At 42.1% G+C, this 25,498-nt stretch overlaps 2 protein-coding genes across 2 annotated transcripts in view; one reads left to right on the top strand and one right to left on the bottom strand.

Annotated features, from left to right (window-relative positions):
* si:ch211-212o1.2 (uncharacterized protein LOC492735 homolog) overlaps positions 1 to 5,485 on the top strand; it is a 39,875-nt gene extending 34,390 nt beyond the window's left edge. Inside the window, exons 5-7 of the mRNA XM_046352409.1 lie at positions 577 to 721; positions 1,356 to 1,568; positions 4,009 to 5,485. Coding sequence (XP_046208365.1) covers positions 577 to 721; positions 1,356 to 1,568; positions 4,009 to 4,130 — 480 coding nt within the window. The 3' untranslated portion in view covers positions 4,131 to 5,485. The remainder of the gene's footprint in view (positions 1 to 576; positions 722 to 1,355; positions 1,569 to 4,008) is intronic.
* An 859-nt stretch (positions 5,486 to 6,344) lies between these two features.
* Positions 6,345 to 25,112, bottom strand: LOC124043331. Its single transcript, XM_046361883.1, has 5 exons — positions 24,967 to 25,112; positions 15,449 to 15,589; positions 15,180 to 15,354; positions 14,625 to 15,021; positions 6,345 to 6,495 (listed from the first exon to the last, which is right to left on the bottom strand). Exons 1-5 carry the CDS (start codon positions 25,087 to 25,089, stop codon positions 6,345 to 6,347), a joined length of 987 nt encoding a protein of 328 aa, XP_046217839.1. The 5' UTR covers positions 25,090 to 25,112.
* Positions 25,113 to 25,498: the final 386 nt, after the last annotated feature.

The following is a 25,498-nucleotide window of genomic DNA, read 5'->3' as shown; positions in this document are numbered from 1 at the left end:
TTTGTTATAATGGACACAACATTGTGTTTTAATGGACACAGCACTGTGTTTTAATGGACACAGCACTGTGTTTTAATGGACACAGCACTGTGTTTTAATGGACACAGCACTGTGTTTTAATGGACACAGCACTGTGTTTTAATGGACACAGCACTGTGTTTTAATGGACACAGCACTGTGTTTTAATGGACACAACACTGTGTTTTAATGGACACAACACTGTGTTTTAATGGACACAACACTGTGTTTTAATGGACACAGCACTGTGAAAGCTACTCCTACCAACCTAGCACAAGTTCCAATATTTTCCATGGCCCTTTGACCCGGATTTGAACCAGTAACAACACCTGACGACCATTTTATTGTTTTGGGAAATCTTTGGTATTTTGTTTCCCCTCAGATAATGAGGAGGTACAGACTAGGTAGACCTCTGTCTGTGACTGCAATTGATAGCCCATCTTACCTTGTGTCTTACATGATTGGATTACACTGAATATTCAGATGTAAGTGAATTATCATAATGATATTCCTCTAACTACCTCCCCTCCTCCTCTATCTTGTTCTCTTTTTCTCCAGGCATTCATCCGCCCATTCCGGGAACACCACATTGACCCCACAGCCATCACTCGACATGACTTCATAGAGACCAATGGGGACAACTGCATGCTTACAATACTGCCCCTGGCACATATGGCCTACAAGTTCCTGACGTACCAGCCAGGTGAGAGAGAGAGAGGGGATGGACACACACACCCATGCATTACAACCTGAACAAGGTCTCATCCATAAAGTATGTGTGTGTGACACAATGTGGAGTGGAGCTGTAGACAGATAGGCAGACGCGGGTTACTCTCAGACCATGATGTGTTTTACGAGAGACATGATGTCAGGGCTTCAGGGTGGCTCGGAGCGAGCCGGAGGTCACTGACCCTGTCATGAGCTGTGTCACAGTAAGAGGAGACAAAGACGGGGCAGAGGGCAGGTAAGCCTTGCAAGGGGACAGGGTGACATCCACACCTATCATGTCTGCTGCTCGCTGAGTGTCAGGGTGAGTGGAGAGGGGGACATGGAGGAACATGCAAGACCAGTGTGAGATTGGAGCCAAACAAACCAGACTTCACCACAACTTTATAGCCTTTCTAGTCATCTCACCAACACTGGTTCTCCAAAATATGCTGATAATATGGTACTGTTTCATACTTGCAAGTGAATACCTTAAATAGTACAAATTGGGCAGTATAAATAGTATAAACTCATTTACATGTGAAGATGCTTCATGTACTGAAACCACCTTGTCATTTTCAATGAATGTCACAATTCTCTCCATCAACAACAAATCTCCCTCTCTCTCTCAGATGCCCTAGCAGAGACCTACCCCTGGCAGTGCTTTGTGTTTGCACTGGCAGTCTTTGTGACGTTGACCAATCAGATCCATAAGTGGTCTCACTCCTACTTTGGTCTTCCACGCTGGGTGACGCTGCTTCAGGACTGTCACCTGGTGTTACCACGGAAACACCACCGCATCCACCACGTGTCCCCTCACGAGACCTACTACTGCATCACCACAGGTACTGTACAATACTGTACTGACATACCGCCTACTACTTTATCACTTCAGGTACTACACTGAGGATACAAAACATTAAGAACACCTGCTCTTTCCATGACATAGACTGACCAGGTGAATCCAGGTGAAAGCTATGATCCCTTTTTGATGTCACTTCAATCAGTGTAGATGAAGTGGAGGAGACAGGTCAAAGAAGGATGTTTCAACCTTGTGACAATTGAGACATTGATTGTGCCATTCAGAGGGTGAACGAGCAAGATAAAATATTTATGTGCCTTTGAATGGGGTATGGTAGTAGGTGCCAGGCGCACAGGTTTCTGTCAAGAACTGCAACTCTGCTGGCTTTTTCACGCTCAACAGTTTCCTGTATCAAGAATGGTCCACCACCCGAAGGACATCCAGCCAACATGACACAACTGTGGGAAGCATTGGAGTCAACATGAGCCAGCATCCCTGTGGAATGCTTTCGACACCTTGTAGAGTCCACGCCCAGACTAACTGAGCCTGTTCTAGGGGGAAGGGGGGGGGGGGGTGCAACTCAACATTAGGAAGGTGTTCCTAATGTTTGGTATACTCAGCGGATACACTACTCTGTATATTACCTAGAGGTACTATACAATACTGAACTAATATACTTATTAAAAATGCATAGCCACAGGTAATACACAGTACTGTGCTTTACAGTACTGACATACTGGTTACTACTGCATCACTGTGGCTACTGTAACACATTACTGACATAACACCTACTGTAACCACAGCATCACCATGACTACTAACAGTAAGCCACTGCATATTTGCAGAGGAATTGTCACTGATCAAACATTAGTGACCTCTACAGCAGTGCAGTGTGGAACAGTATAGGTAAATTGCAGGGATCCACCTACCAAGAACACTGCAATATCATGCACCATTCCATGCTCATAGAAGCCATCCATCCCCCTTAGACATACCACTAGGAGAAAACAGAGAAGTTCATATGACAACATACTAAACACGGGTGAGCTAACGGATAAACCGATAAATCAAGAATCATTTTCAAATTGTGTCTTCCATTGAAAGGTCCATCCATTCAAGATGGCTGCCATCTGTGGGTGGTAGATATAAATAACATGGAAAAGCAATCTGTTTGGTTATGCGTGTGTTTGTAAGCATAGGCCCGAGTAAGAGATCCACATTGAGTATTCAGTGTGTGTCTGAGAGAGTGCACTGGAGAGAGGATGCTTGTGCGTCACCCTGACCTCCCTATGGAAAACAGATGTGTGTGTGTGCAGAGGGGTGTTTGTGTGTGAACAATCTTCCTGACACCCTCCTCCCCTCGTCTTCATAGTCCCTAACCTCAGTGGGGGGCTGTGATGAGTAGAGTGGAGGGGGGGAGCAGCCACATGGGAGCACCACAGCTCTGTCCCCACTCCTCCACCTCACCTGCCTGGGTCCCCGCGGCCTGCCGCCTGCCTTTGTGTGCCAGTGGCTGACAATCTCCATGTATATTTAATGCTAACCTGCTGTCAGTGCTAACAAATAGGCCTGCATGGGGAGAGAGAGCAGAAATCAAACAAATAAACGGAGCTGCTTTGCTTTCCTCTTGGAGAGAGAGGTTCACCAGAGGGACCGCAGACACACTGCACGCACAACACACTCTACTCTGTATGCATGCACAGCACTCACTGTATGCCCTCACTGTATGCCCTCACTGTATGTGTATGTATTGTGTGTACAGTATGGATCTCTATAGGCTGTTTAATGTGTGTGCACACATTCCTTATATATACTGTATCCCTGAATGTGTATTTCTCTATCAATGCTGTATATCTGTGTGTGTATGTGTGGCAATTCCTACATTGCATCCAGTATCTTTGTGGATCCAAATAAAGTGTGTGTGTGTGTGTGTGTGTGTGTGTGTGTGTGTGTGTGTGTGTGTGTGTGTGTGTGTGTGTGTGTGTGTGTGTGTGTGTGTGTGTGTGTGTGTGTGTGTGTGTGTGTGTGTGTGTGTGTGTGTGAGCGTGGATTTGCGTGCGTGTACAACCATGTGCGCTCGCTCCATTCCTTCCTGTGTATGTGTAATACTAAAAACGTATTTGATGTCTAACCCTCCTGGGAGTGGGTGTCTGATTCTATAGCATGGCTCAGGGTGGATGTGAGGTATTTGAGTTCAGCAGGCGCTGTGTGATGTATGGTGTGTGGAGATGCGGTACATATTTATAACTGTAAGTGTGTGCATTACTCTGGTGCCAAAGCCAGATCTCCTTCCTCTCCGCAGGGAGCAAAGATCCTCTGAGAGCTTCTGTATCTGCTGCTGCCTGGAACAGTGTGGTGTGGGGGATGTGTGCATGTTTCATTTGATATCTTCCTTTTGTTAACTTGCCTACTGTATTTCTTCCAAATACCCTCGCTCTCTTTTCATCTTTCTCCCCCCCCCATTCCATCCCTCTCTTTCTCAGGGTGGTTGAACTACCCTCTGGACAAGGTGGGCTTCTGGCGGAGGATGGAGAGGTTGATAGAGAGAGTGACAGGTCACACACCTCGGAGTGATGACATGGAATGGACGAAGAAAATGGAGTGAAAGGCTGGCTCTGGGACTCTCTGGACCAGTAGGACAGTGGGGTGGGGGTTTTGGGCTGGTGGACTAAGACTGGGAAGGGTTTTTCCTGCTTTTCACCCACTTCCTGTGTCTCTCTTCCTTACCCCTTACACTATAACACGCCTACAATATATACTTCCTTGTCATGGCACAGCACCTCAGCAATGACACTAGTAATGCGGCCTTCTAGATACTTCCAAGTTCCATCCGTTATTTACTTTTGTTTGCTATTTGCTTTTTCAGTGTTGCAAGAGAAGCAGTCCACAGTCAGACTCTGTTTGCAATAGTAGGTCCAGTGGCAGATCTGGGGTTGACTTTGGAGATTTTTTGTCCTTTTTGTGACCCCATTTCCATTAACTGCTCATCCTTCCATCCAATGGGCTTGTATCTCCTGACATATCTTAACCAATTAGCTGTTATTTTATTGTGTCAGTGTAAGAGGTTTCTGGAGGATGGGCTCTCCAGGGGACAAACCATGTTGCCTTCTCAGGCATTGTCTTACATGACACAGAGAAAGAGGCTGTCATCTGGATCCAAGTTCAGCTTAATGTAAGAAGGCAATCATATTGCTCCTTACCTAAGTTGGGGGGAAAACAACCAAATGTCTTACCTACAGTATGTATTGGCCTTTTAAATGTATCGATTTTATTTGTTTGATTCAATGGAATTTGTTTTGAAATGATGTTTAGATCAGTCATGGTAGAATGAAACGTTGACTCAAACAAAGGTCCCTCACTTCTAGTAACTACGTGACGATGTTCACAGATTCTTCCCTACTCATTTGGTCAGGTAAGAGTAGAGAACCGCGGAGGATCAACCAGCAGGCTATTTATTTTGAAGACTGTAATGAAATTATTTCTACCTTCAAAAGGTAAATATCTGCACTTTACTGACTTACCCATAACTATGTTTATAAAAGACAGTCCTGTCAGCACGCGCGCACGCACACACAGACCCATACGCACACGCAGGTTGACTTTTGTCATGACTCTTGTCGTGGAGGCAGAACTGAGCGATTTCCCCTTAGATAGGCCAGCTGCAAAGTAAAACCTGCCAGACACACACACACACAGTTCCTGTCCATCATTCATTGAATCGCTTGGACAGCTCGAAAGCAGCCATAATACACCCAGCTGAAATAAGTATGGTGTTTTCATCTTTGGGTTCATACCAGCAGCTTTTGGTTTTCTGTCTGGCTTTATAATGTGACATTTTTTATATTAACAGATCAGCCTTGAATTGAATTATTACATCCCATCATGCAACTATTGCTCACAGCTAGTCTGCCTTAATGTTTTTTATCTGCTGTATGATTTAATAAAGCTCTATTAATTGAACTGAAGGTGATTTGCCCTTTATTTGTTGAAATAATCATTGCTAGATTTTACATGTCTATATACAACAAAGAACCTCAAAATACCAGGAGATGACAGTTAAAGAACGTGAGAAAAATGTACAAGTGTGGTTGTTAACATCGCTTTCGAATAGAAAAGAAACCCTATCTCCTGTAGTTTGTGATTATGCCAATAGATGACCATCCAGATGGGCCAATGGGAGCTGCTCAGGCTGGAAATGGTCTATCGATGTGAGGAGACTGACAGACAGAGACCGACAGGTGATGATCCACCACTCTGCTGCTTCACCAGCTTCCTCTAGTGGCCTAATGGAAACACTGCATATTCTGTCACATTTTACCATGCACTTACAAGTTAGGTTTGAGTCAAGCCAGAGGAAGCGGTGAAGCGAGAGGTCCACGCCTGTCAAAATCTGTCCACGTGGGAATACCACGATAAGCTGCCTTTGGTTCAGCGACTCTCATTGTTAGGGTGGAGACAAGACCATCTCGTCATTATATACAGTATCTCTGGTAAAGTTGAGTTTTTATCCCCCGTGACTTGACTCGTTGAATTTGTAAATTCATTTGGATACCTTTCATTTTAGACACAGCAAAAAAAGAAAACACATTTCAAGTATTTTGTTTTTGGAGAGGACAGATCACAGTTATGAGGCTTTACAAGAATGTATTTATCGTGTGTGTGTGTGTGTGTGTGTGTGTGTGTGTGTGTGTGTGTGTGTGTGTGTGTGTGTGTGTGTGTGTGTGTGTGTGTGTGTGTGTGTGTGTGTGTGTGTGTGTGTGTGTGTGTGTGTGTGTGTGTGTGTGTGTGTGTTCATGATTTGTGTGTGTCTATCTGTGTCTCATCTCGGTGATGGAGGGCGAGAGTCCTTGAATAGCTTGCTGATATCAATGTCAGATTCTTTCATGTGAGGATGGATGTCCATATCGATGCCACTGTCCTTACACTGCTGGAGCAGAGTTCTGATGTTACTCTCAGACAGACGCAGGTACCTGTACACACAGACATGTAGCATGACGTACTGCAGCAGTCGTTACAGCATGTGGCTGTTGCATTGCAATTAATACCATTTCATCTTAATATCAATATTCCAACTGCGTTATCAGTGATTGGATTCAATATATTAGAGCAGCTTGAAGGCTGCAGTATACGTTTTTATTTTTTATCGCTTAGGTGAATTAAAAAGAAATCTTAGTACAAAAGTCCAAGCTGGTAACACTTGTAACGCAGCCAGTCTTACATGTTTTAAAGCCTTTCGTTGTGTGTTCATAACACTGTTTTCACATTAGGCAATACACTTGCACGACCCATTACACATTACACTGGTCAGTCAATCGAATGCTCTTCCCTCTGCTGGCCTCTCGCTGACTCGATGGTTAACCTGTTTGTTTGTTTTCATTTCAACAATTTACTATCCTTGATGTGCTAGATAACTTGCTTGAAATTGATGTAAAAAATAAATTTCCACTGGAGCTGATATGCTTGATCCATTTTCTCTGCAGCTCTCTGCCCCCCTGATTGCTGAATCATTAACCCATATGATTGACCTAACAATTATATCTGGTACTGGTTTGGAAGGCGGCCCACAAAGGTGGTGACCCTAAAATATTTCAATCCTTGATTCATTCTCAGCTAAGATCTTATTTTTGAAAATGTATTCTAAATGAACATCAGTCAGGTTTTAGACCAGGTCATAGCACTATGTCTGCTGCATCCATAGTTATAAATGATGTGGTTAACTGGATGGATAAAAGGCAACATTGCGCGGCCTTCTTCATTGACCAGTCAAAGGCTTTCGATACTGTTGATCACTCACTGCTAATTCCTAGGCTTTCCTCAATTGGCCAAGACCAGGCTGATTGTAATTGTTTTAAAAATGACTTGACAGATTGAATTCAATGTACAGTGCCTTCGGCCTGGACTTTTAGCACATTTTGTTACGTTACAGTGTTATTCTAAAATTGATTAAATGTTTTTTTTCTCTGCAATCTACACACAATACCCCATAATGACGAAGCGAAAACAGGTTTTTCAAATGTTTTGCTAAGAACAGAAATACCTTATTTACGTAAGAATTCACACCCTTTGCTATCCATTGATCATCCTTGAGATATCTACAACTTGATTGAAGTCACCTGTGGTAAATTTAACTGGACATGATTTGGAAAGGCACACAGCTGTCTATATAAGTTCCCACAGTTGACAGTGCATGTCAGAGCAAAAACCAAGCCATGAGGTTGATGGAATTGTTCGTAGAGCTCCGAGGCACAGAGCTGGCCGCCCGGCTGAACTGAGCAATCATGGGAGAAGGGCCTTGGTCAGGGAGATGACCAAGAACCCGATGGTCACTCTGACAGAGCTCTAGAGTTCCTCTGTGGAGATGAGAGAACCTTCCAGACACTCCCAAAATACAGGTGTGCCAAGTTTATAGGGGGAGTGATGAGTTCTCCAGCAGTCTCACAACTCAATCGCTAGTTGAAAACTGTTTTCTGCCCCTCCCAAAATATAGAATTTGTAGATAATTGGCCCTCTTTCTGGGACTCACCCACAAACAGGACCAAGCCTGGCCTGCTGAGGAGTGACGGACTCCATCCTAGCTGGAGGGGTGCTCTCCTCTTATCTATGAACATAGACAGGCCTCTAACTCCACAATGAGACAGGGTGCAGGTCAGCCAGCAGGCTGTTAGCCAACCTGCCAGTTTAGTGGAGTCTGCCACTAGCCCAGTCAGTGTAGTCAGCTCAGCTATCTCCATTGAGACCGTGTCTATGCCTCGATCTAGGTTGAGCAAAACAAAACATGGCGGTGTTTGCCTTAGGAATCTCACTGGAATAAAGACCTCCATTCCTGTCATTATTGAAAGAGATCTCAAAATAGGGTTACTTAATGTTCCATTCCATCACTTCAATGAACTAATCACTGATCATAATCTTGATTTCATTGGCCTAACTGAAACATGGCTCAAGCCTGATGAATTTACTATGTTAAATGAGGCCTCTCCTCCTGGTTACACTAGTGACCATATCCCCCGCGCATCCCGCAAAGGCGTTGCTAACATTTATGACAGCAAATTCCAATTTACAAAACAAAAAGACGGAGTTTTCGTCTTTTGAGCTTATAGTCATGAAATCTATGCAGTTTACTCAATCACTTTTTATAGCTACTGTTTACAGGCCTCCTGGGCCATATACAGCGTTCCTCACGGAGTTCCCTGAATTCCTTTCGGACCTTGTATTCATGGCAGATAATATTTACATTTTTGGTGACTTTAATATCCACATGGAAAAGTCCACAGACCCACTCCAAAAGGCTTTCGGGCCATCATCGACTCAGTGGGTTTTTGTCCAACATGTCTCTGGACCTACTCATTGCCACAGTCATACTCTGGACCTAGTTCTTTCCCATGGAATAAATGTTGTGGATCTTAATGTTTTTCCTCATAATCCTGGACTATCGGACCACCTTTTTATTATGTTTGCAATCGCAACAAATAATCTACTCAGACCCCAACCATGGATCATCAAATGCTGTGATATAAATTCTCAGACCCAAAGATTCCTAGATGCCCTTCCAGACTCCCTCCACCTACCCAAGGATGTTGGAGTACAAAAATCGGTAAACCACCTAACTGAAGATATTAATTGAACCTTGCATAATGGAAGGGTGAACTCTGTAGTTCTGTTCAGGATTACACAACGGACAAAGACACCCACACGCAAATACATTCATGATTTCTTATTCCAAACGGGTGGCGGTTTGTGTGCAAACTATATAATTAATGTGAAAATAATTCCGAAATGTATTGACGATAAGTGTCTTTTGTCTCTCTCTCTCTCTCTCTCTCTCTCTCTCTCTCTCTCTCTCTCTCTCTCTCTCTCTCTCTCTCTCTCTCTCTCTCTCTCTCTCTCTCTCTCCATGTTGTTGGGTAAAATGCCATATTGTGTCAGTCCGCTAGGGACTTATTTCTCATGAATCAAGTGTGTTTTATCCTGTTATTATTTAGTTAGCTAGTAATTAAACAATTTAACCAATTTGTGTAGGGCTGAATCATGAGCACGGCTGTTTCTTTTGCAGATGCACGAGGTTACGACTGTTCAGAATGATAATATGATAAGAGGTAATGATTAATAAGTTGACTGTTCAGAATGATAATATGATAAGAGGTAATGATTAATAAGTTGACTGTTCAGAATGATGATATGATAAGAGGTCATGATTAATAAGTTGACTGTTCAGAATGATGATATGATAAGAGGTCATGATTAATAAGTTGACTGTTCAGAATGATGATATGATAAGAGGTCATGATTAATAAGTTGACTGTTTATCAATGAAATAGATACAGTATATACCTTAATTCAGGAGATGGTAACTCTTTAAACAACCTATTCTGTGGTACCCCAAATCCTAATGAGTTAATTGTTACATGATTAATTTAATCGGGTAACAATTAAACATAGTTAGTGGATTAAATAAATAACAATCATCAGATTAATGAAAGTAGTCATGATACTACATTTCGATGAAACCTGGTGAAGCCCCAAAATTGCCCTCCCTGGAAGCCTGTGTTTCAGACATAAGGAAGTGGATGGCGGCAAATGTTTTACTTTTAAACTTGGACAAAACAGAGATGCTTGTTCTAGGTCCAAAGAAACAAAGAGATCTGCTGTTGGATCTGACAATTGTTGTACAGTCGTCTCAAATAAAACTGTGAAGGACCTCTGCGTTAATCTCGACACTGATCTCTTTCTCTCTCTTATCAAGAATATTTCAAGGACAGCTTTTTTTCCATCTTCGTAACGTTGCAAAAATCTGTAACTTTTTGTCAAAATATTATGCAGAAAAGCTGATTGATGCTTTTGCCATGTCTAGATTAGACTACTGCAATGCTCTACTCTCCGGCTACCCGGATAAAGCACTAAATACATTTCAGTTAGTGCTAAACACGGCTGCTAGAATCCTGACAAAAAAAACGAATTTAAACATATGACTCCAGTGCTAGCCGCTACATTTGGCTTCCTGTTAAGGCCAGGGCTGATTTCAAGGTTTTACTGCTAACCTACAAAGCATTACATGGGCTTGCTCCTACCTATCTCCGGTTTGGTCATGCCGTACGTACCTACACGTACGCTATGGTCACAAGACGCAGGGCTCCTTAAGTAAGGCCTCCTTAAGGCCTCCTCCTCCTTAAGTAAACAGCTGGAGGCAGGGTTTTCTCCTATAGAGCTACATTTTTATCCTATTTATCCTATTATTATCCTCTGATCCTATTATGGGGGCTGAGTCACTGGCTTACTAGTGCTCTTCCATTCTGTCCCTAGTAGGCGTGCGTCACTTGAGTGGGTTGAGTCCGGTTTTGCACACCCCCCCCCCCCCCCCAGGGTCGTGTGCTGGAGGAGATCTTCGTGGGCTGTACTCAGCCTTGTCTCAGGGTAGTAAGTTGGTGGTCTGTTGATATCCGTCTAGTGGTGCGGGGGCTGTGCTTTGGCAAAGTGGGTAGGGTTATATCCTGCCTGGTTGGCCCTGTCCGGGGGTATTGTCGGACGGGGCAGACAGTGTCCCCTGACCCACCCCTGTTCCAGCCTCCAGTATTTATGCTGCAGTAGTTTATGTGTCGGGGGCTAGGGTCAGTCAGTTACTGTATATCTGGTGTAATCCTCCTGTCTTATCGGGTGTCCAGTGTGAATTTAAGTATCCTCCCTCTAATTATCTCTCTCTCTTCCATGGAACCTGAGCCCTAGGACCATGGCTGATTTAAAAAGGGCTTTATAAATACATTTGATTGATTGATTGTAGCATCAAACCTAAGATTTGAGTCTGTAATCGCTACCAAAGGTGCTTCAACAAAGTACTGAGTAAAGGGTCTGAATTCTTAAGAAAATGTGATATTTCCGTTTTTTGGTAGGATATTTCAGAATTCAGGTTTCCTGGATATTACGAAAGGTGTCCCGCAATTGGTCATACTTTTTGCTGTTAACAATAACAATATTGACATGTCTGTCAAAAAATGTAACCTGCACTTGTATGCCGATGATACTGTTGTGTATACTATTGCCCTCACGGTTGACCAGGCTCTGAACTACAGTCTGCCTTCATTGTATTACAGGAAAACTTTATTGACATGAAATTAGTACTGAATGCGGGTAAAACTATGTATATGTTGTAATAAAGCGCATAAAAATAAGACTGATTTAAGCATATGTATTGGTGGTGGTCATATTGATCGTGTTCGTGCTTTTAAATATCCGAGCATCTGGATAGATGAATATCTGTCATTTGAAAAGCATATTGATGAGTTAAGAAGCTGAGAATACAAATGGGCTTCTTCTATAGAAATAGATCCTGCCTCTCGCCAAATAGTAGAATGCAGATTATTCAGTCGATGTTCCTTTCGGTCCTAGACTATGGCGACATCATCTAAATGAACAAACCTGCCACTTCATTAAAGTCGTTAGATGCAGTTTCTCATAGCACACTGCGCTTTATTACAGGTGACAATTGCAGTACTTATCACAGCATTCTCTACCAGAAAGTTGGTTGGCCTTCTTTGATGTCACGTAGGTTGATACATTGCTATGTTTTAATTTATGAAGCACTTTTACAAAAAGTCCCACTGTACCTAACATCATTACTAAACTTTTGACATACGAGTTACCACACCTGGTCTCGGGTATAGTTAACTCTGGAAATTCCTTTGGTATCCACTGAGTTAGATAAATCAGCTTGAAGTTTTCTTGCACCTTATTTGTGGAACAATCATTGAAATGTTCTTAAATGTGATGTTCTCATGCATCTATGGAAATTCAGAAAGCTGATTGAGAACTTTATTAATGATGAATGTGTTTTTTTATGACTGTTTTTCTTTCTGCTTGCAGTTTGTATTTATATTTTTGAAGTGTGTATTTTCTGGAATTCTGTAAAGGAGACCTTGGTATCAGTAAGACTCCCTGATCAAATAAAGGCTAAATAAATAAAAATTGACTTAACATCAAATTTCCATAATTTCTATCCCATGTGATCAAAGGTGTGATCATTGAAGATACAGTGCATTTGGAAAGTATTCAGACCCCTTCAATTCTTCCACATTTTGTTACATACAAAATTATGTATGAAACTATAACGCAATTGATATGGTAGGAGAAAATGCAAAGAAAAAAAACAAGAAAATGTTTTATTTGAGAGCCCATGCTCTTCCAATGGAACGTATAGGGTCATATCCAAGTCATGCTCCTAGATTGCAATTCTTCCACTAGATGTCAACAGTCTTTGTTCAAGGTTTCAGGCTTGTTTCTTCCCAAACGAGTAAGAATTTTGAGTTTTGGTACTGGGAGTCAGAGTTGGAAATCAGTCTGTGCGCGCACACTTCCTAATTTTGCTTTTCTATTGAACATACTTCTTTCCGTATTAAATATTACAGTTTAATTACATTTTAGGGTATCTGAGGATTAAATGGAAACATATTTTGACTTGTTTTAACAAAGTTTAGCTGTAGTTTTTTGGATTCCTTTCTCTGCATGTTGAACAAGTGGATTACTCAAACAGAAAAACACAAAGTAAACTAACTAACTGCTATCGAACCGCTGTGCAAACATGCAACATCACATAGACAATAACCCACTAACCCAAACTGGAAAATGGCAACCTAAATAGGTTCCCCAATCAGAGACAACGATAAACAGCTGCCTCTGATTGGGAACCAATCCAGGCCACCATAGACCTACAATATGCCTAGACCAGACACACACACCTAGACCTACAATATGCCTAGACTAGACACACACAACTAGACATACAAAAACCCTAGATGAGACAAAAACACACATGTCACCCATGTCACACCCTGACCTAACCAAAATATATAAATAAAACAAAGAATACTCAGGTCAGGGCTTGACATCGATGAACAAGACTTTAAGCTTTTAACCAATTATAAGACACTTGTATGTACCTAAATGTTTAATATCCATAATTATTATGATTATTTATTTGAATTGCGCACCCTCAAATTTCACCTGAAGTGGTCGGCAAGTGTCCCGCTGGCGGGACGCCTAGCCCTAAGAATTAAAGAAACAATGTTTAGCAGGCACTAGTTTGCATCAAGCCTGTCTTGAGCATTTAGCCATATGTTCTCATGGAAATTACAGTAAATATACCCATTGTTCATGCACCTGGGGAAAAACCTTTTGGTATGGCGAATCCAAGCCTGACATAGGTCTGGGTTGAAATCATTGCATGCCTTATCTATGGCCTGACTGGGGATGGCAATCATGCGTACATTTTCCACCTTTACTGTAATTGTGTACTGTATTTTACAGTATTGTATTGTACTTTTTTTAATATAACATTTTTTAAACTAGGCAAGTCAGATTGTATGGTACTACAGTATTGTATGTACCCCACATCAAAAAGACCTCAGCAACTTCATGTTGGATACATATTTGATTTACTGTACTGAGGATGCATTTCTTTCTTGTTTTGGACTTTCTGGATTATTTGCATAGCATATTGGTATTGTATTGATATTGTATTACTGCAATGTAGGAAGTAGAAACACAAGCATTTCGCTGCACCTGCTATAACATCTGCTAATCTGTGTACCCGACCAATAAACTTTGATTTGAGTTGTTACGTATAGTACATCTCAGATCTCCACTTACTGTGAAGTAAAATCATAATAGTCATCATCATAGTAGTACATGCGAGTATATACTGTACAAAAATATAAATGCAACATGCAACAATTTCAAAGATTTTGTTAAGCTACAGTTCATAAGGAATTCAGCCAATTGAAATAAATAAATAATGCCCTAATCTATGGATTTTACATGACTGGGCAGGGGCGCAGCTATAGGTGGGCATGGTAGGGCATAGGCTGGTCCAATTGGAAGCCAGGCTGACTCACTGGGGTGCCATGGCTAGCCAATCAGAACGTGTTTTTCCCCACAAATGGGCTTACAGAAATACTACTTAGTGAACTGAAAATGTGCTTAGAGTTTTGAAACAAGTGCCTTTATGATGATCTGTTTTGAGTTTTCTACTAAGAGCTGGGATTTACCACATACTTGTGAAAATTGCACCAAAGCGATAAAAAAACGGAAATATACTGTATGTATCTCTTCTCACCTGCAGCGCAGGGCCTCCAGGGGGCGTAGGGTGAGGTTGCGTCGGTCCTGTCTCTCCTGTTCAGTGGCCCTAGCCCGAGTGATCAGCTCCCTCACCCTCTTCTGCAGCAGAGGGAAGCCCAGCACAGCCTCCTGCAGCCCATGGAGCTCCGGGGACAGCTGGGGGGGAAGCAAGGCCAGCAGGCTGGGGGTGGGAAGCAGGAGTGTAGTACTGCCATCCAGGCTCAGGGTACTGGGGGTCAAGCTCAGGGTACTGGGGTGCTGGCTGGGCCGTGGGGTCAGACCCCCGTAACGCATACCACCCCTTGAGGAGGAGGGGTTCTCTGACAGGGTGTCTCTGGGCCACAAATGGTGGGGGGACATGGTGTCCCCGTTAATGGTAAGAGGGAGAATCAGACCTGGAGAGAAGTGCAGAGATGACCGGAGATTATTACACTAGTTATTTAAGCACTCTATTACACCAGCTACTATTGCAGATTGTAGGGCATTAATTGCAGTAAGGAGGTAGTTGTTTCTGTGTTTTGTTCTACAGATACAAGTACTTCAGTGTACTGACTTCTGTGGCTGGTTCGTGGGGATGGGGCTGCGGTGCTCTGGGGGATCCTGAACAGAGGGCTGTTGAGAGAGCAGGAGGAGCAGTCCTCTCGGCTGGCATGGGACGGGGGGCAGGTGGGGAGCTGTACCCTGCTGCCCCCTCCACTAAGCTCAGCCCTGCTGTTATCACTAGAAATCTGGAGGGGAGAGGCACATGCTCAAAATCATCATACTCAGTCCAATGAACTGAATTCTGCACTACTCACAGTATGTTAACATATGTCATATTACCTGGAATAGAGTTTGGCTTCTGAAAGTAGGAGACACGCTAGTTAGCCTCCTCAGGTTCTGTTTGACCCTCCTCTCCTCCTGTAGCCAGAAGTTCTTGTGGAGACTTTCCATGCTGCTGAGGGCCTGGTTCAGCTTCTTAAACTGATAGAGACACATGCCAGTGAGTATATCCCCCCAATACTCTTTTACTTAGGCCTATGCACCTTTTCGTTTTTTATTATACAGTGCTTTGCGAAAGTATTCGGCCCCCTTGAACTTTGCGACCTTTTGCCACATTTCAGGCTTCAAACATAAAGATATAAAACTGTTTTTTTTTGTGAAGAATCAACAACAAGTGGGACACAATCATGAAGTGGAACGACATTTATTGGATATTTCAAACTTTTTTAACAAATCAAAAACTGAAAAATTGGGCGTGCAAAATTATTCAGCCCCCTTAAGTTAATACTTTGTAGCGCCACCTTTTGCTGCGATTACAGCTGTAAGTCTCTTGGGGTATGTCTCTATCAGTTTTGCACATCGAGAGACTGACATTTTTTTCCCATTCCTCCTTGCAAAACAGCTCGAGCTCAGTGAGGTTGGATGGAGAGCATTTGTGAACAGCAGTTTTCAGTTCTATCCACAGATTCTCGATTGGATTCAGGTCTGGACTTTGACTTGGCCATTCTAACACCTGGATATGTTTATTTTTGAACCATTCCATTGTAGATTTTGCTTTATGTTTTGGATCATTGTCTTGTTGGAAGACAAATCCCAGTCTCAGGTCTTTTGCAGACTCCATCAGGTTTTCTTCCAGAATGGTCCTGTATTTGGCTCCATCCATCTTCCCATCAATTTTAACCATCTTCCCTGTCCCTGCTGAAGAAAAGCAGGCCCAAACCATGATGCTGCCACCACCATGTTTAACAGTGGGTATGGTGTGTTCAGGGTGTTGCTTTTACGCCAAACATAACGTTTTGCATTGATGCCAAAAAGTTCCATTTTGGTTTCATCTGACCAGAGCACCTTCTTCCACATGTTTGGTGTGTCTCCCAGGTGGCTTGTGGCAAACTTTAAATGACACTTTTTATTGATATCTTTAAGAAATGGCTTTCTTCTTGCCACTCTTCCATAAAGGCCAGATTTGTGCAATATATGACTGATTGTTGTCCTATGGACAGAGTCTCCCACCTCAGCTGTAGATCTCTGCAGTTCATCCAGAGTGATCATGGGCCTCTTGGCTGAATCTCTGATCAGTCTTCTCCTTGTATGAGCTGAAAGTTTAGAAGGACGGCCAGTTCTTGGTAGATTTGCAGTGGTCTGATACTCCTTCCATTTCAATATTATCACTTGCACAGTGCTCCTTGGGATGTTTAAAGCTTGGGAAATCTTTTTGTATCCAAATCCGGCTTTAAACTTCTTCACAACAGTATTTCGGACCTGCCTGGTGTGTTCCTTGTTCTTCATGATGTTCTCTGCGCTTTTAACGGACCTCTGAGACTATCACAGTGCAGGTGCATTTATACGGAGACTTGATTACACACAGGTGGATTGTATTTATCATCATTAGTCATTTAGGTCAACATTGGATCATTCAGAGATCCTCACTGAACTTCTGGAGAGAGTTTGCTGCACTGAAAGTAAAAGGGCTGAATAATTTTGCACGCCCAATTTTTCCGTTTTTGATTTGTTAAAAAAGTTTGAAATATCCAATAAATGTCGTTCCACTTCATGATTGTGTCCCACTTGTTGTTGATTCTTCAACAAAAATATACAGTTTTATATCTTTATGTTTGAAGCCTGAAATGTGGCAAAAGGTCGCAAAGTTCGAGGGGCCGAATACTTTCGCAAGGCACTGTATATACAGTGAGGGAAAAAAGTATTTGATCCCCTGCTGATTTTGTATGTTTGCCCACTGACAAAGAAATTATCAGTCTATAATTTTAATGGTAGGTTTATTTCAACAGTGAGAGACAGAACAAAATAATCCAGGAAAATGCATGTCAAAAATGTTATAAATTGATTTGCATTTTAATGGGGGAAATAAGTATTTGACCCCCTCTCAATCAGAAAGATTTATGGCGCCAGGTGTCTTTTATACAGGTAACGAGCTGAGAATAGGAGCATACTCTTAAAGGGAATGCTGCCTATGACCCCAAGAACACCATCCCCACAGTCAAACATGGAGGTGGAAACATTATGCTTTGGGGGTGTTTCTCTGCTAAGGGGAACAGGACAACTTCACCGCATCAAAGGGACGATGGACAGGGCCATGTACCGTCAAATCTTTGGTGAGAACCTCCTTCCCTCAGCCAGGTCATTGAAAATGGGTCGTGGATGGGTATTCCAGCATGACAATGACCCAAAACACACGGCCAAGGTAACAAAGGAGTTGCTCAAGAAGAAGCACATTAAGGACCTGGAGTGGTCTAGCCAGTCTCCAGACCTTAATCTCATAGAAAATCTGTGGAGGGAGCTGAAGGTTAGAGTTGCCAAACGTCAGCCTCGGAATCTTAATAACTTGGAGAAGATCTGCAAAGAGGAGTGGGACAAAATCCCTCCTGAGATGTGTGCAAACCTGGTGGCCAAGTACAAGAAACATCTGACCTCTGGGATTGCCAACAAGGGTTTTGGCACCAAGTACTAGGTCATGTTTTGCAGAGGGGTTAAATACTTATTTCCCTCATTAAAATGCAAATCAATTTATAACATTTTTGACACCCGTTTTTCTGGATTTTTGTTTCTGTCTCTCGCTGTTGAAATAAACCTACCATTAAAATTATAGACTGATCATTTCTTTGTCAGTGGGCAAACATACAAAATCAGCAGGGGATCAAATAATTTTCCCCCTCACTGTATATATATATTCTGTATATAATTTCCAACAGACTTGGGAGATGCGAAGTTCGAGTCAGGCGTCCTCCGAAACATGATCCGCCAAACCGCCCTTCTCTCTGAGAAAGTACCGCTCAACTGATGATGGCAGTCAGCCTGCAGGGGCACCCACCACAAGGAGTCGCTAGAACGCGATGAGCCAAGTAAAGCCCTCCCGGCCAAATCCTGCCCTAACCCAGAACGACGCTGGGCCAATCGTGTGCCACCCTATGGGACTCCCGGTCACAGCCGGTACTGACACAGCCTGAGATCGAACCTAGGTCTGTAGTGATGCCTCTAGCCCTGAAATGCAGTGCCTTAGACCGTTGCGCCACTCGGGAGGCCATGTATACACCTTTTCAACAACATTGCTGTTTTCAGTTGATGTTATCTGCCTAACCCACTCAGGGGTCTGTACCCAGCTTGCACATAATATTCTGAGAACTATATATTTCTAATAGCATGGTGATTGCGTACTTGCTGTAAAGTTATTTTGCATACAACCTTCCACAACTTTCTGGGAATGGTGCAGGATAGTTGCTTGACTTTGGAACATTCTCAGCACATTTAATAAGGAACCTTATTTTCTTGGTATTTCATTATTTTGACAGAACGTTTCTTAAAAGTTCAAACATGGTTACATTTCATTTAGGTAATGTTCTAGAAACGTTCTCCAACTGGTTTGACATTGGGAATATTCTAAAATAGTTCAGAGAATGTTAAGAAACAACATTCTTTTATTTTTTTATATTTTTTAACCTTTATTTAACCAGGTAGGCCAGTTGAGAACAAGATCTCATTTACAACTGCGACCTGGCCAAGATAAAGCAAAGCAGTGCGACACAATCAACAACACAGAGTTACACATGGAATAAACAAACATAGAGTCTATAACACAATAGACAAAATCTATATATAGTGAGTGCAAATGAAGTAAGATTAGGGCGGTGAGGCAATAAATAGGCCGTAATGGCGAAGTAATTACAATTTAGCAATTAAACACTGGAGTGATATATGTGCAGAAGATGAATGTACAAGTAGAGATAACGGGGTGCAAAGGAGCAAAATAATAATAACAATATGGGGATGAAGTAGTTGGATCGACTATTTACAGTTGGCTATGTACAGGTGCAATGATATGTGAGCTACTCTGACAGCTGATGCTTAAAGTTAGTGAGGGAGATATGAGTCTCCAGCTTCAGTGATTTTCGCAATTTGTTCCAGTCATTGGCAGCAGAGAACTGGAAGGAAAGCTGGCCAGAGGAGGACTTGGCTTTGGGGGTGACCACTGAAATATACCTGCTGGGGGTGGGTGCTGCTATGGTGACCAGTGAGCTGAAATAAGGTGGGGCTTTAGCTATCAAAGACTTATAGATGACCTGGAGCCAGTGGGTTTGATGGCGAATATGAAGCAAGGGCCAGCCAATGAGAGCATACAGGTCGCAGTGGTGGGTAGTATATGGGGCTTTGGTGACAAAACGGATGGCACTGTGATAGACTGCATCCAATTCGCCGAGTAGAGCATTGGAAGCTATTTTGTAAATTACATCGCCAAAGTCAAGGATCAGTAGGATAGTCAGTTTTACAAGGGTGTGTTGGCAGCATGAGTGAAGGATGCTTTGTTGCAAAATAGGATGCCAATTCTAGATTTAATTTTGGATTGGAGATGCTTAATGTGGGTCAGGAAGGAGAGTTTACAGTCTAACCAGACACCTAGGTATTTGTAGTTGTCCACGTATTCTAAGTCAGAGACGTCCAGAGTAGTGATGTTGGACAGGCGGGCAGGTGTAGGCAGCGATCGGTTGAAGAGCATGCATTTAGTTTTACTTGTATTTAAGAGCAATTGGAGGCCACGGAAGGAGAGTTGTATGGCATTGAAGCTTGCCTGGAGGGTTGTTAACCTCTTGCTCCTACCTGGCACGCAGGCGTCCCATGTAGAGCTCTGGAAATGCAAATGCGCTACGCTAAATGCTAATAGTATTAGTTAAAACTCAAACGTTCATTAAAATACACATGCAGGGTATTGAATTAAAGCTACACTCGTTGTGAATCCAGGCAACGAGTCAGATTTTTAAAATGCTTTTCGGCGAAAGCATGAGAAGCTATTATCTGATAGCATGTAACACCCCAAAAGACCCACAGGGGACGTAAACAAAATAATTAGCATAGTCGTCGCTACACAAACCGCACAAATAAAATATAAAACATTCATTACTTTTGACCATCTTCTTTGTTGGCACTCCTAGATGTCTCATAATCACTATTGGGTCTTTTTTCGATTAAATCGGTCCATATATAGCCTAGATATCGATCTATGAAGACTGTGTGATAAACGGAAAAAAATAGCGTTTCATAACGTAACGTCATTTTTTTAAATTCAAAAAGTCGACGATAAACTTTCACAAAACACTTCGAAAAACTTTTGTAATGCAACTTTAGGTATTAGTACACGTTAATAAGCGATAAAATTCATCAGGAGGCGATGTAAATTCTATAGCTGTCCCGTCTCGAAAAGATGTCTGAAGAGAGCTCGACCAAAACATCCGGTCGGAGACCAGAGGGAATCGGTTCCCTTGATTCAGTTTGACCAAGAATCAAAGCTGAATCAAATGACAAGACTCTAGACATCGTGTGGAAGCTGTAGGCACTGAAAACTCGGTCTCATGTAATTCGGTTCACTTTGAACAATTCCTGGAAGTTGCGCATTGATATTTATTTCCATTTTCAGTGATCAGATTTTCTTGCACTTTTCGATGAAACGCACGTTCTGTTATAGTCACAGCCGTGATTTAACTGTTATAGTCACAGCCAGTTTTATAAACGTCTGAGTGTTTTCTATCCACACATACTAATCATATGCATATACTATATTCCTGGCCTGAGTAGCAGGGCGCTGAAATGTTGCGCGATTTTTAACAGAATGTTCGAAAAAGTAGAGGGTCGACTGAAGAGGTTAACAGTGTCCAAAGAAGGGCCAGAAGTATACAATGGTGTCGTCTGCGTAGAGGTGAATCAGAGAATCACCAGCACTAAGAGCAACATCATTGATGTATACAGAGAAAAGAGCCTGCCCGAGAATTTAATCCTGTGGCACCCCCATAGAGACTGCCAGAGGTCTGGACAACAGGCCCTCCGATTTGACACACTGAACTCTATCTGAGAAGTAGTGGGTGAACCAGGAAAGGCAGTCATTTGAGAAACCAAGGCTGTTGAGTCTGCCGATAAGAATGCGATTATTGACAAAGTCGAAAGCCTTGTCGATGAAGACGGCCATACAGTGTTGTCTTTTTTCGATGGCGGTTATGATATTGTTTAGGACCTTGAGCATGGCTGAGGTGCACCCATGACCAACTCAGAAACTAGATTGCATAGCGGAGAAGGTACAGAGGGATTGGAAATGGTCAGTGATCTGTTTGTTCACTTGGCTTCCGAAGACTTTAGAAAGGCAGGGCAGGATGGATATAGGTCTGTAACAGTTTGGGTCTAGAGTGTCAGCTTTTTCCAATCTTTAGGTGATCTCAGACGATACGAAAGAGAGGTTGAACAGACTAGTAATAGGGGTTGCAACATTTTTGGAGGATAATTTTAGAAAGAGAGGGTCCAGATTGTCTAGCCCAGCATATTTTAATGGGTCCAGATTTTGCAGCTCTTTCAGAACATTAGCTATCTGCATTTGGGTGAAGGAGAAATGGGGGAGTAATAAAATAATTTAAATGTTGAAAGATAATGATTGAATAATTCCACTCTGAAACCTTATAACTGTATGAAATTGATTACAATCATACAATTATAATCTGATGATGTGTGTAGTTTTAGTCAGAATTAGATAAACAATGTATCTGTATAGTGGAAAAACACAGACTGTCTGAGCAAGGCGTAGCTCAGGATTTGAACTTGTATGTGGGGGCTGAAGAAAGATACCGAGAACAGTTCAACAGAGTTTGGACCAACCTGGCTAGGTCTCTGAGGAACTTATGATAGCATAGGGAGTACTTCTCAAGGTTTCCCTAATCTCGGGGGAATGGAACTGTCGGCTGGGCAGTGATACACAGTGGTGAGAACTATGGAGAAGGATACAACTCACCTACTGTTTGTGTGGAAGTATGTGTGTAGGATACCTACTGTTTGTGTGGAAGTATGTGTGTAGGATACCTACTGTTTGTGTGGAAGTATGTGCGCAGCTATAAAATTGATGTCTTTGTATAATGGACTTCAGAACGTTCTCGTGAATAAACACTTTGATTTTTGTAAGCTGGGACTCTTGTCTGCTTCATTCAACCAGAATCTTACAAACTCTGGGTTGTAGACTGAGTAGATTAATTGAAGTTTATGAACATTGATAACAAAATTCTTATAACAGGGAGGCTTAGGCAATTTGCTGTGGGGGTGCAGAGCTGTTGATCGGGTTATGGGTAGCCAGGTGGAAAGCATGGCCAGCTGTAGAAAAATGCTTATTGAAATTTGCAATTATTGTAGATTTATTGGTGGTGACAGTGTTTCCTAGCCTCAGTGCAGTGGGAGGAGGTGCTCTTATTCTTCTTCTTTACAGTCCATGGAGAATAACAATCGGCAATAACAATCGGCAACGTTCAGAGACTTGTTTCTGGAAAGGTGGATTTTTAGAAGTAGAAGCTCGAATTGTTTGGGCACAGACCTGGATAGTATGACAGAACTCTACAGGCTATCTCTGCAGTAGATTGCAACTCAGCCCCCTTCGTCAGTTCTATCTTGTCGAAAAATGTTATAGTTAGGAATGGAAATCTCAGGATTTTTGGTGGCTTTCCTAAGTCAGGATTCAGACACTGCTAGGACTTCTTCTGTGGGACTGTCAGTAGCTCAGAATAACGTTTCCTACTGGTTTCCTCATGATTCAATTTAAAGTCATGTTCTCAAATGGTTCCAAGAACGTTAAACAGAAACACAAGTTCCCATGTGGTTCTATTTAATGTCAGTTTTATTATATTCTGGTTAAGTTTTCAAAAATGGCGACTTAAGCGAGATTCTCAGAACTTTCAGAGAATTTATGTTTCTCGTTTATGTCAGTTCTTGGCAATACTTGAATATATAATTGAATTGTACCACAGGCTGGTGGCACCTTAATAAGGCAGAACGGTCTTGTGGTACTAACTGGAGCGGAATCAGTGGAATGGTATCAAATACATCAAAATCAAAGCAAACCAAATTGTATTTGTCACATGCGCCGAATACAACAGGTGCAGACCTTACAGTGAAATGCTTACTTAACCAACAACGCAGTTTTAAGTAAATACCCCAAAAAAGTAAGAGATAAGAATAACAACTCATTAAAGAGCAGCAGTAAATAACAGTAGTGAGGCTATATATAGGGGGTACCGGTACAGTGTCAATGTGCGGGGGCACCAGTGTCGAGATAATTGAGGTAATATGTACATGTAGATAGAGTTATTAAAGTGACTAAGCATAGATAATAACATAGAGTAGCAGCAACGTAGGGGGGGGGGGGGGGGTGAAAATAGTCTGGGTAGCCATTTGATTAGCTGTTCAGAAGTCTTGTGGCTTGGGGGTCGAAGCTGTCTAGAAGCCTCTTTGACCTTGACTCTGCTACCGCTTGCCGTGTGGTAAACTTAAATGTTCAGAGAATGTTCTAAGAATGTTATTTTGAAACATATACATTCCGTTCCAAGCATCAACAAAACTAGCCTCCGTCTTGTTTATACACCTGATCTTAATGCTTTGAAATGGGGTATGTTCGGAGAGAATGAAATGAACAGTTTTGTATATGTAATTCAAAACATGTTATGGTAGCTCCATCCTGGTGGCACAGTGGGACTTAATTCCATTGCTAGAGAACAGGACCGAAAGGTTTGAATCACACTGATGCCGTGTCACAATAAAACATAATTGTGTTCGCATGATTAATGCTTGGATGAATTTCATGTGTCCTATCAGCGAACGTTAAGGAAGTTATTGAAAAATCTCAAAACAACCTAAAATTTCCGATCTCAGAGCCTTAATAAAACGTTTAAGGAACCAGAGTAAAACGTTCTCAGAATCTCTCTGCAACCTAAAAATAAATGTCCCAGAACAGGCGAAACGTTCACTTCTGTAAACCAAAAACATACGTTACCACTACTTCTAAGGAACCAAATGTGCTAGCTAGGTATTCATAGGATGCACCTCTGTCACTTGGTCGCCTCATAGCATTGTTATAAACGTTCTCAAGCCGCCCTCTATCGGCAGCATCATAGTGGTGCCCTTAAGTGGTGATAAACCCAGTCATCCTGGACGGAGGCTAACTACTATTTCGTATAAATTACACTAGAGTGCCTGGAAATACGATGACTAAAGTAGTCATATTTAGTAGGAAACAACTTAGCCAGCATTATCATGTCCTCAAATTTACTTTAGACAGATGTCAATGTTGTCATTAGCAAGCAAATTTAATACAAAAATAGCGAGCAATGCTAACATTGGCAAGCTAAAATCCCAGTGAAATCAAAATGACTACTAATTATTTGCCTCGTTTTTAATGTCATTGAATTTCCAAGCCACTGTAATGCACTTTTGATGAAATCTTCATCAGCGCTCACTGACAACGCATTAAGTAGAATGCTCAATCGGGGATCAGTTCAAGAATAACGTTCAAAATGATATTGTGACGTAACATGCAACACATGAATACTAACCCTGAAAGCCTCTTTGTGGTTGGCAACTCTGAGTAATTTGACATTTTTGCCATCGATCCAGTCCAAGGTGACAGGGGGTGTTCTCCCTCTGGGATGGACATCACCGTGATTTGACCTGGGCATCCTAAAGGCTGTGGATCTAGTACCAAGCAGGTTTGTTTCTCTCACCACAGAATGTTGAGAAACACAAAGTTCTTTCAGCTTTGTGATGTCACTGATGACTTAAAATTGGAATTCTATGGATTCTATGGATGTTCCATTCCCCTTGTTCTTGACAGGTTCAATACAGGTTCACATAATAATAAGGAATTCCCCTCCATCAAATCCACAAATTGGGGAAAACAAACATACTCACTACTTGTACATTAGCTGTATAGTTCATTTGTTTGTGCTGTTGGTCTTGGCTAGCTTAATGTTAGTCTGTATCTGGTGTGACCACCATTTGCCTCATGCAGCACAACACATCTCCTTCGCATAGAGTTGATCAGGCTGTTGATTGTGGCCTGATGAATGTTGTCCCACTCCTCTTCAA

Source organism: Oncorhynchus gorbuscha, linkage group LG01 (genome assembly GCF_021184085.1).
Source record: "Oncorhynchus gorbuscha isolate QuinsamMale2020 ecotype Even-year linkage group LG01, OgorEven_v1.0, whole genome shotgun sequence".
Classification (NCBI taxonomy): domain Eukaryota; kingdom Metazoa; phylum Chordata; class Actinopteri; order Salmoniformes; family Salmonidae; genus Oncorhynchus; species Oncorhynchus gorbuscha.
This window is presented reverse-complemented; position numbering and strand designations above follow the sequence as displayed.